Source organism: Salvia hispanica, chromosome 3 (genome assembly GCF_023119035.1).
Source record: "Salvia hispanica cultivar TCC Black 2014 chromosome 3, UniMelb_Shisp_WGS_1.0, whole genome shotgun sequence".
Classification (NCBI taxonomy): domain Eukaryota; kingdom Viridiplantae; phylum Streptophyta; class Magnoliopsida; order Lamiales; family Lamiaceae; genus Salvia; species Salvia hispanica.
This window is the reverse complement of record NC_062967.1, coordinates 48,250,207-48,260,622: the sequence shown is the minus strand read 5'-3', so window position 1 is coordinate 48,260,622 and position 10,416 is coordinate 48,250,207. Positions and strand designations below refer to the sequence as shown.

General features: G+C 32.3%; 1 protein-coding gene across 1 annotated transcript; it reads right to left on the bottom strand.

Moving 5' to 3' along the window:
* Window positions 1–3,289: 3,289 nt before the first annotated feature.
* LOC125214134 (calcineurin B-like protein 1) lies at window positions 3,290–9,741 on the bottom strand. Its single transcript, XM_048115032.1, has 9 exons — window positions 9,537–9,741; window positions 8,882–8,984; window positions 8,177–8,259; window positions 7,547–7,606; window positions 5,990–6,098; window positions 5,832–5,884; window positions 4,406–4,486; window positions 3,844–3,956; window positions 3,290–3,763 (listed from the first exon to the last, which is right to left on the bottom strand). Exons 2-9 carry the CDS (start codon window positions 8,958–8,960, stop codon window positions 3,700–3,702), a joined length of 642 nt encoding a protein of 213 aa, XP_047970989.1. The 5' UTR covers window positions 8,961–8,984; window positions 9,537–9,741; the 3' UTR covers window positions 3,290–3,699.
* Between the last annotated feature and the right edge of the window lie 675 nt (window positions 9,742–10,416).

The window sequence follows — 10,416 nt, the reverse complement described above, 5'->3', positions numbered from 1 at the left end:
CAAAATAGTAGTATAATTAGGGATATAATCAATTGCTAACTAATTACCAATTCCAAATTGAGATCAATTTTCAACCATTAGATTAGTGAAAATTAGTAGTAACTGCACTAAGTGGAGTGATCAATTGTTAACTAATTAGCAATCCCAGATTAAGATTAAATCTTAACTATTAGATTGGAAGATCTAGTGGTTGAAATAATGTTATATTGATTATATTTTTAATTAAGAAAATTAACAAATAAAATTAGAGGGGATTAATGTCAATTCCCTCTCATTAAAACCATCTTAAAACTTTAAATTTACGTAATTCTCTCGATTTAAATAATTTTTTCGCAAAAAATATATCAAATTAAAGATAATTTTGTAAGGATTCCAACGAGATTTCAATTGCATATGTTCCGACGACGTTCGGATGATGAAATTTGATATTTTTTATTTTAGTTTTCGCAAATGTTGATAACCAGATTTTTATCAACAAATACATCAAAAAATCTCAATAAAACCATGTAAAAATCTCAATAAATATGTGTTGATATTTTCTTGTACTAGTGTTGATATTCTTATGTCATATTGTTGATATTTGTAATACACTATGTTGATATAAAAAAAACATTCACGGAAATTATCATATGATAACATAATGACGATATTACCCTTTTGTTGATATTTTATTGAGATTCGTAAGATTTAATCTTATACACTCATTTTAAAATTTAAGGGTAGAGATTTGGTATTGATTTTGGATTAGGGTGCTATAAGAATATGACTCACTGAAGTAATATATGAAAATTAACAAAATTAAGTTAATTACAGTAACATCATGTGAAAATTAAGTTAACTAAAATATTTTACATCATATTTAATATCACAAAGATTAATAAAACTAAGTTAATTAAAATAATTTCAACGAATCTGTTTAGAAGACTAATCAGGAATATATGTGAATATACATGGATGCAGTATATATAAGAAGTTCAAAAGGTGTTACCATATTTTGGCATCTTTTTCCAAAGAAGTGAATGACATATTATGTATGATTAATTTTATTATTAATCACTTTATATTTGTCAATAATTATTGGGTAGACGTAGACATACCATGTCATAATGTTTTCTTAGTGTGATAGTGAATATTTCTTCATAAAACAACTAGGCAACATAACTCGTGAATGAAAATGTCATATGAGAATAAATTACTACTCCCTCCGTCCCACTTTAAGAGTCCCGGTTGAGTTCGGCATTGATTTTAAGAAATACAAAGGAAAGTTGGTGAAAAAAGCTAGTGGAATATGGGGCTTATTACCAATTATGGAATATTCAAACCGGGAATTTTAAAGTGGGACATCCAAAAGTAGTAAACCAAGACTCCTAAAGTGGGACGGAGTGAGTAATTAATTTATCAAATTTGTAATGTTAGATCTTACGCATATTCAAAAAATCATTCAATCAAAATACTAATGTCATTAGAAATTTATTTAGTTATTTATTTTATATAAGATCTATTAAAAATTTTATTTAATGAAACAATAATATACGAATTAATATTGCAAATCTTTTTATATTTTATTTATAAATGAATAATAAAATATTGTTTACAAACTGAATCCTAGAATATAGGAAATAAATATGGATAGTTGTTAATACTTATTTCCTACCTAAATTCAAGGAAAAAGATTATAGAAGAGATGAAATGAGGAAAGAGGGAAAAACATGCGCCATTTTTGTATCAAATGGGAAAGAGGGATAAGCAGGCGCCAGTTTTTGGGAAGAGATTGGATGAGAGGCGCTAAATATAACAGAGGATAAAAATATAAATATAGTTACTATTAAATCAGAAATTATAGTTAAATCATTTTTTTTTGCTATTGAACCAGTTTATAGTTGTACATTGTGACTGAATAGCTTTTCCCATATTTCAAACTCATACTTTCCAATATTCAATACTGCACTTGCCTCAACATTTAATTTTTGCTGCAGAATTTAGACCATCTCGATATTGGAAAAACTTTTGGCATTTGGGTGGAATATTCAATGCTTGTTTCAGGCATTTGACAGCTTTGGAGAAAAAGGTACTCCGTATTAAGCTTGAGCATTGTTCAATACAGCTTAATTTCTATATTAGATGTTTCCAAAATAGTTATTTCGATTCTGTCATCTTAACAACTAAATCAATGGTCTAAAATTCCTTTTTTTTTGTCAAATTTCATCATATAATTTTAGTTATATGCAGATTTCATAAATGTAGGTATCATAGAAATTTATGCAGATTTCATAAATGTTGTTATATAGAGATTAATATTTTTACAGTTGACTCTGCAACTTATCAAGATTCCTTTTTGAATAAATTCAATAGATAGATACATAGAGCATAAATGGTATGAAATTCTTTTTTTTGTCATATTTCATCATATAATTTTAGTTATCTGTAGATTTCATTAATGTAGTTATGATAGACATTTATTCATATTTCATAAAAGTTGTTATATTAAGATTAATAATTTTACGGTTGATTCTAAAACTTATCATAATTACTTTTTTAATAGATATGGAGTAGTTGATATTTACAACATAATATACCTTTTTCAGGTATGCAACAAAATAATGCCATCAAAGGAAACATGGAAGATTTAATATTTATTTTTTTCAGGTTTAATAAAGTAATTGATATCTATGAAGGAGTATAATATTGTATTCATTTACAGGTACAAATTATTTGATTGAAAATGAGGAAGCACAATAAATGCCACATTGGAAATACAGAAGCTTATTATTTATTATGTATAAACAATCACTTGTGCCCAAAAAACAACAGAGACTTTAAATATTCTAAGCAGTTTTTAAAATGGCGTGACCAAAATGAGTGACTGCACAAATTCTGCTCAAGTTTTTAGAAGGATTTACGTAATAAATAAAAATGAAAATCAATTGGAAAATCTGAGCCTCTTTTCCTGCCTAAATTCTCACAATGGCACTTCTGTAAATATCAATACAACTGCCACTTTAGATTCTCATAATGGCATTTCTGTAAATATCAACACAACTGACACTTTAGATATTGATACACTTTAGATATTGATAGATTCTTATCCCTTCGCAAAACCTGTATTTGATAAGAGCGTTATTGTTCCATATGTGTCATCTGAATTCCACTTTTACCCTTCACTAAATGTCCAAATTCTCTGAATTTCGTTCATATTCTTGCGCGCAATAACAATAGACTTTTCCCCAAGCAATTGCAAGTGGATTTGTAAGAGAGAAATAACAATAGAAGAAAATAGGCGAGGACATTATAAGTATATAAATATAGAGCCACTCATGAATAAGAAAATTGTTATGGTTAAGACAGAACACAAGACCACTACATTCTACAGCCTCTCTTGTAATACACTCAGGTCTACTAGTCTAAGGTCAGTCGTTAAGACAAACAATCCAATCTATGCAACATGTGGGTTCTATTGTTGCACGAATCCTTCTTGGCAGGTCAGTGCACATATCGATTCTACAAATGTTGAAGGGGCGCGGAGGGAGGAGAAAGGTGATAAATTCCACGCAGCCACAACCTCATCAAAAATCACAAGGCAGCAATATCCGCCTAGTCCATTGAGAGCCATATCGCTTCAAAGTTGTCAATGCGTGCTGTAACTAGAACTTAATATATCCTCAAACTAATGGTTCACAAACAGGTAGGTCGCATCAATAATTATGTGGCAACTTCATCGACCTCTGAGTTGAAAACAAAGCTAGGAAAAGTCGTAGTTATATCCCTGCAGACCATGAATCACATCAATTGTCCGCCTAGATAGTTAGGGAGATTGTGGATAGATGGCAGGCAATAAAAGATTACCTCAGATATGGGAGTGTCATGATCTTCAACAACGAAGGGTTTCGAGTCACAAAGTTGTGCCATTCTGACTTGTCTATTTTTCCATCCTGGTCGATGTCGGCTTCCACAAATGTCTGTCAAGGATTTGCATTAAAACAAGCATGACAACCTAGAGATCTAGATGTGGCCAACCAGCAATGTGCAGAAGTAGTGAACAGTTAAGCACAGCCAAAACAAGATTGCAAAGAAAGCAAATGATATCCATTAAACAAGGAGGAAAAGCTAAATAATACTATAAGGACCAACATTTCTGAAGGTGTCAATTCAAGATACATACACAACACAGTGACAAAATTACAGTTCAGCAGATCATTGCATTGGATTTGCCAAACACATCAACAATGACTTAGACTCAGTAATGGCGCAAAATACACATCAGCCTTTTCACACAACCATCAAATATCAACTATTAAACTTAAGACTGAATGCATGAGGAAGAGGGGAGGGGAGGGGAGGGCAGCAGTAGGAAGCATAAGAATGCCACAACAATGAACTTATGTAAATTATGTGATACTCCACTTACTTTATCTAATATCATCTCAATAGTTTCATCAGCGAGCTTCATCTCTGACTCACATAGAAGTGCAATCAACATTTGTTTAACCTACAAAAAAGCAGGTGTTATGAAGAATCTTGGGATCAATTTCAAGAGAAAATAAATTGACAGAACAAACCCATTTCCTCAGTCTACACTTAAGAACAGATAATCACACTACACACAGAATCAAAACCCCAATAATGAAAGTTTTCTAATCCCTTGTAGTGAATGAATTATCAAGAACTTAATCAAGGTGATAAGAAAAGGTCTTGATTTTGCAGAGGAATCAAGATTCAAAATGCACATGCTAAAATATAAAAAGATAAAGAATGACGCAAAGCAGCATTTATGTTGTATGAGTATATCAAAGTTCCACGCACAACAGCTATCAGTTTATCACTTTAGCAGCAACGTTAGTGTTATTCATAATAGGATAAAGAGATATAACTACGTAGGCCACGGGCCACCAACTGCAACAGCAGTCCATGCAACAATGTTGTGATCACCTAAAATTGGTTCTCCAGACAGGTGTAAAAATGTATGATTTCATCCAGAATCCAGAACTTAAATATACTCACACATGGTAGGCGAAATCCAGTGACATTACATTATATATATATATATATATATATAGAGAGAGAGAGAGAGAGAGAGAGGCTATGCAAAACCCATTCTTAATACAAAAATGCAGAACCAAGCATACGGAGGTCATTTTTATGTCATCGTAAGCTTATTTTTATGTCATTATAGTAAGGATGACATAAAATGATCTTAACATGATCTCAAACCCGAATTTATAATATGACCTAAAACAGCTTTATAATGACCCTCCGTGTTTTTCTTTAAATATTGACCATTAGATTGCCAAATCTCATGGTCAGGATTTTGTATTGAGATCAATTTTTGTATTGATCATATATATAATGGAACAGGTGTTACGAGAAAAATAAAAGGGTCAAGATGGTTCGTACGAAGAAGAATGGTGAATGTGCCTAGATAACAAAAGATTGGAAAGCAATGTATATTTGCCGAACAAAATTTGTTTTAGACCAGGGTCTCTTACCTAATACATACACGTTCCCTTGTATATATAATGCAGTACTTAAAAAAATATGTAGAATTCGAAGATCTCTTATTAGAGGGAAAGAAAAGGAAAAAAAACTGAGCACTGAATTGACAATTGAGCTTCTCAAGTTAGGGACAACAATTATGTAGATCTGGTATTCATAATACAAAGACTTAGGCCTCTATGACAGTGAGCCAAAATGGAAAGATAATATACAAAGAAAAACAGATCCAACTTCAGTCCAGAACTATGAATCATCCTTCACTTTTGACTCCATTTTAGCATGAGGAAAAGCTGATCATATGTAGGAAAGTACAAAAGATGCAAATAGTCACAAATAATTACCTCTTGGCGTTCGATATATCCAGTCCCATCCATATCATATAGCTTAAATGAAACTGCAATGCCCGACCCAAAAAGGAAGAAAAGAAAAGCTACTTATTGATTGAAAATGGAAAAAAGAACAAACAGGGGAAACTATGTCAAAAGAAGTGTCACCATACAATTGATTTTGTCCTCTTGTGGAGCATTTGGATGGAAAACATTGAGTGATCTAACAAAATCCCCAAAATCAATTACACCTTTTTGCTTCACATCAAATAGATCAAAAATCTGCAAGTAAGAGATGGAGATTAAGAAAATAAAATAGCATCAAAGAGAAGCATGCAGCAGATGATACCATCTCAAAGGCATATTGAAAGTAGTATCCGCTAGGGTATTACAAAATTTTGTCAAAGATCTGCCAACTTCATAGTTTGTGTTTTCTATACCTGAATATTAGAGGCTCGTTACGTCATATTTTATCGATATTAAAAACAAAATCAACTTCCTTACAGCTTTTACATTTAAATATTTAAAAGATCATGCATCATAAATGTAAAAGTAGAAATATTCTCCATACTTGTGTATTTTGTGAGGGAGGAGGCTATGTTCTCATATTACCAATGGTGACACGATGCTCAATTTCGTGTCTTACGAGTTTTAAAGTAAAATTAGGGGAGAAGAGCACTGGAATTCTAATCAAGTTGCTAGTGTGATTGAATGTCAATTCCGATCAACTCATCTTCATAAACAGCCTTGTAAAAAGATTACAAAACAGGTCATTTAATACAAAGATATGGCAGTTACTATATGCTTTCAGAATCAGAGTCATTAGATAGTCTTGGCGAAAATTAAATGTATTAATTTACTAGCGAGGGGCATAACAATAGATCTAAGAATATTCAAAAGGAAAAGATAATCATGGGCAATACACTAAAGCTAATTGACTAAAAGAATAACTTACAAATGGCAGCAGATATTCATCATCGTTTCTTATGTTTGGAAAAGGCACTTAAGTAATTCTCACAAACAGATTAGTAGTAATTATTATACGAAGGTCAATTCAGAAGCCTAGACTTCCCTGTCTCTGATCTATTTCATGTCTTAAAGAAACTCTGTATAAAAGTTCATCTACTAACTTCTCCAAGTCTTTGTAAACAAAGGAAGAGAGAGTGTTTTCAAGGGAGTTATTGTCTGCATCAGCCTTTTTCAGAAGTTTAAATGACACCATTAGCATTAACTAAATAGATTGGTTAGGGCGGCCATGCCAGAGAACATAGGCTGGAAGGAGAACTGAAGTTATTACTTAGAGATTTTGTGTACCTTAATCAGTAATTTCAGGGCATGTCAATAATTTTTTACGAACTAGATATTATTTAAAAAACATTTATTTCCTCGCTGATCCCATAGTTATCCTTATTCCTCGTTGTCATGATGTCATCCTGATCCTTTGCTGCCAATTTTAGAATTTAGCAAAATACTATCACCATAAACTGACTACCCAAAAGAACCTACTTAATCAACATAGCCTCTAAATATTCTATAAGTCTAAGCAATTCAACCTAAGAATCATAAAGCTCAGCTTTTCTCAAAATTCCTCTGTAAAGAACCTTTCCTGGACCTATAGGAGCAAGCATCCAAGTATTGATATAAATATATAATCATATGTTACAATCTAAAATATTCAATTAGTGCCCACTGGCCAAAATATTGTGAAATAACCAGACTCGGTCACCTACCCGATTTGCGAAGAGATTCTCCTTTTTCCTATTCTTGAACAAAGCCAATTGAAGTTCTTCCTGCATATATACACATAAATGAAATGGGGTGTGTACATATCTGCACAAGGGAGGTCAAAAGGTTCTGATATGCACATTAGTTATGCATTATTTCTTGGAGGACTGACAAAGACGTGAAATATAAGTGACAAGGCACTGATATTACAAACAGAAAAGAAAGCAAGAAAAGTAGAAGGAATACTTTTCGTCACATGAGCAATATAGTTCATTAAATAGGGGAACATATTATAGCACTAACATATAAAACATACATAATGCCAACTTATCACAAAAGGATCACCTTTTTTAGAACTACACAACATGATCGTGACAATTTTACAATTAGCTGATCGACTCACAAATATGAGATAGAACAGAAATGATAGATATATTAACTACCAGAGGGCTATAACTTTTTTCCATTTATAATGATTATTATATTATTATAATAATATAATAATATTATTATATTACTATGAATCATATTATTCTCCTATTAGGCAATTACTATGAATGGCGCAGTCTAAAAATTAAGACATAAAATAAATTCAGAAAAGAGAGTTGGCAAGGTCAACATCTGTTGAAACTTACCTTATTAATAAGTCCATCGTCAATAACAGAACTGCTAATGCTCTTAAACAGCTCAAATAATGCTTCAACCTCACTCACACTAACTGCAAAGCAAGAACAACGTGTAACCTAACTACAGAGAAACGAAAATACCAACTGAACTGGAGGAACTCGTGAGTTTTTCATGCACAAAAGATAAAAGCATGTAAACAAAAGAAATGTGAAGCTCAAAATCAAGAAACTAAACAGGCATCAGTAATTTAGAGATGAATTATGAAACAAAGCCAAAAGATGACACATTTCCGTAGTTTCAGACTTTCAGGCTTTCAGGTCATAATGAGGAGAAAGGAACAGAAACTCTGAAAGAGAGAGATTAATGCTTTTAGAAGAAATCGTGTATTCATCACTACTCGAACACCCAGTAATGGAGCAAACAAGAGAGGAACAAAATGAGTATCAGCTGACTCCCTTAATGAGACTCCTATCTGCATATTTAATGAGACTCGTATACACATATATGGTATTTTTTTGGTATAATATATTTTACGCGACCGGTAAGTAATAATTGTGCATAATTTTTTGGCAATGATTATCAAATTACTAAATTTGCCATAATGACAGCAATATTACATGCCTTAGCCACAAAGCCATTCTCATTTATAACGGAATAAATTAAGATTAACAACTTAAAGCAATCTAAAGACATGGGAAAGAGAAATTACTTACAAGCCGTTTGGGAAGCAAGTAGAACAGGGTCTTCATGTCCAGGAAACTGCTTTCTTGTTTTAGAATGAAAACAGCCCATCTAAGGGAATAAGTCCCCACAATGCTACAACACATTATCAAAATTCACTTAACCGTGCAAAATACCCAGCCAATCAAAAAACTTAAAATGAACTACTCAATGGGTGATCCAATATAAACAAACTCATGGTTTCTGTAACAACAGAACAAGAAGATGTTTAGTTAAGCAGTTTCAAAACCCCTAAAATATGAATTAGTTTGGGTGAAAAAAAGTGAATTGTAGATCAACGGGTGATGAAACCATGCTAGCAGAGAATCTGCAAAGTTTAAATTAACAACCAAAGATTTCTCCCAAGAAAGCAAAAACCAACAGGCTAAGTTAAGCTCTCAATACAGATTTCAGAATACCGCACTTCCTTTTAAGAATAAGCTACCAAACTTGGCAACAACAACATAAAACCTAATCTAAGGATTCCAAGCAACAAAACCCTTGATTATATACACCTTCGGCAAATCATACCAAAAAAATATATACATGAATATAGGAAGCGACGCAGAATTCCTCAATAAACAGTTAAATCGAAACATTCGATCGACGTTGGACCAGTTAAGCAACAGATAAAAACTGATCACTCACCGACTAAATGGAAATGAATCGGCAACGGGATCGAGTCCTAAAAGTGAAAGCTCTCGAGAGGCGATATGCACATCAATTTGTAGGTATTGAGAAGTTCATTGCCTAGAGATGTAATGCGAAACTATTGGATTTGTTGGTGAGGGAACCAAAAACGGAAAAGCAGTAGAGGAAAGTATACATGAACAGGAAAGGTTGGGTGAGTGGAGTCGACGCGCGAGCAGAGGAGCGTGACGAGGGCATATGCAAATAAAGGATGTCGAATATTCTTATTTGAAATTTGATCAATTATGACATCGGATCATTAATTATACCATAAACCATTCACATCTTTTCCAAATAGGAGTATTTAATAAAAAATTCAATATACAGATATGCTTATGGAAAAGATTCCCTAGACTTAGATAACAATATAATTCTACCGAAAATACAATTAATTGCCACAGTTATATAATTCTATTACTCCCTTCGTCCCTGAAAATTTGTCACTTATTTCCTTTTTCATCTATTTCTCAAAATTTGTCACATTTTACTTTTACTCCCTCAGTCCACCATTAGGAGTCCCATTTGTTGGCGGCACGGGTTTTAAGACTAAAAAATTGACAAGTGAAATTCATTTTATGGAAATAAAAGTTATTTTCGATATAACCTCTTTTCTCATGTAAAGAAATACTATAAACTACACCAATTATCAAAATCGTACTGCATCCCCTAGCCTAAGTGAGACGTATTGTTTTTTGGTATATCTCAATCTAAGTCATATGTTTCCCTTTTTGGGATATAATTAACTAACTCATTTCTCATACTTTATCCTTTTATCTTTCCTATTTTGTTCACTATCTTATTTTCCCTCTATTTCTTACTTTATTTACTCTCTCACACT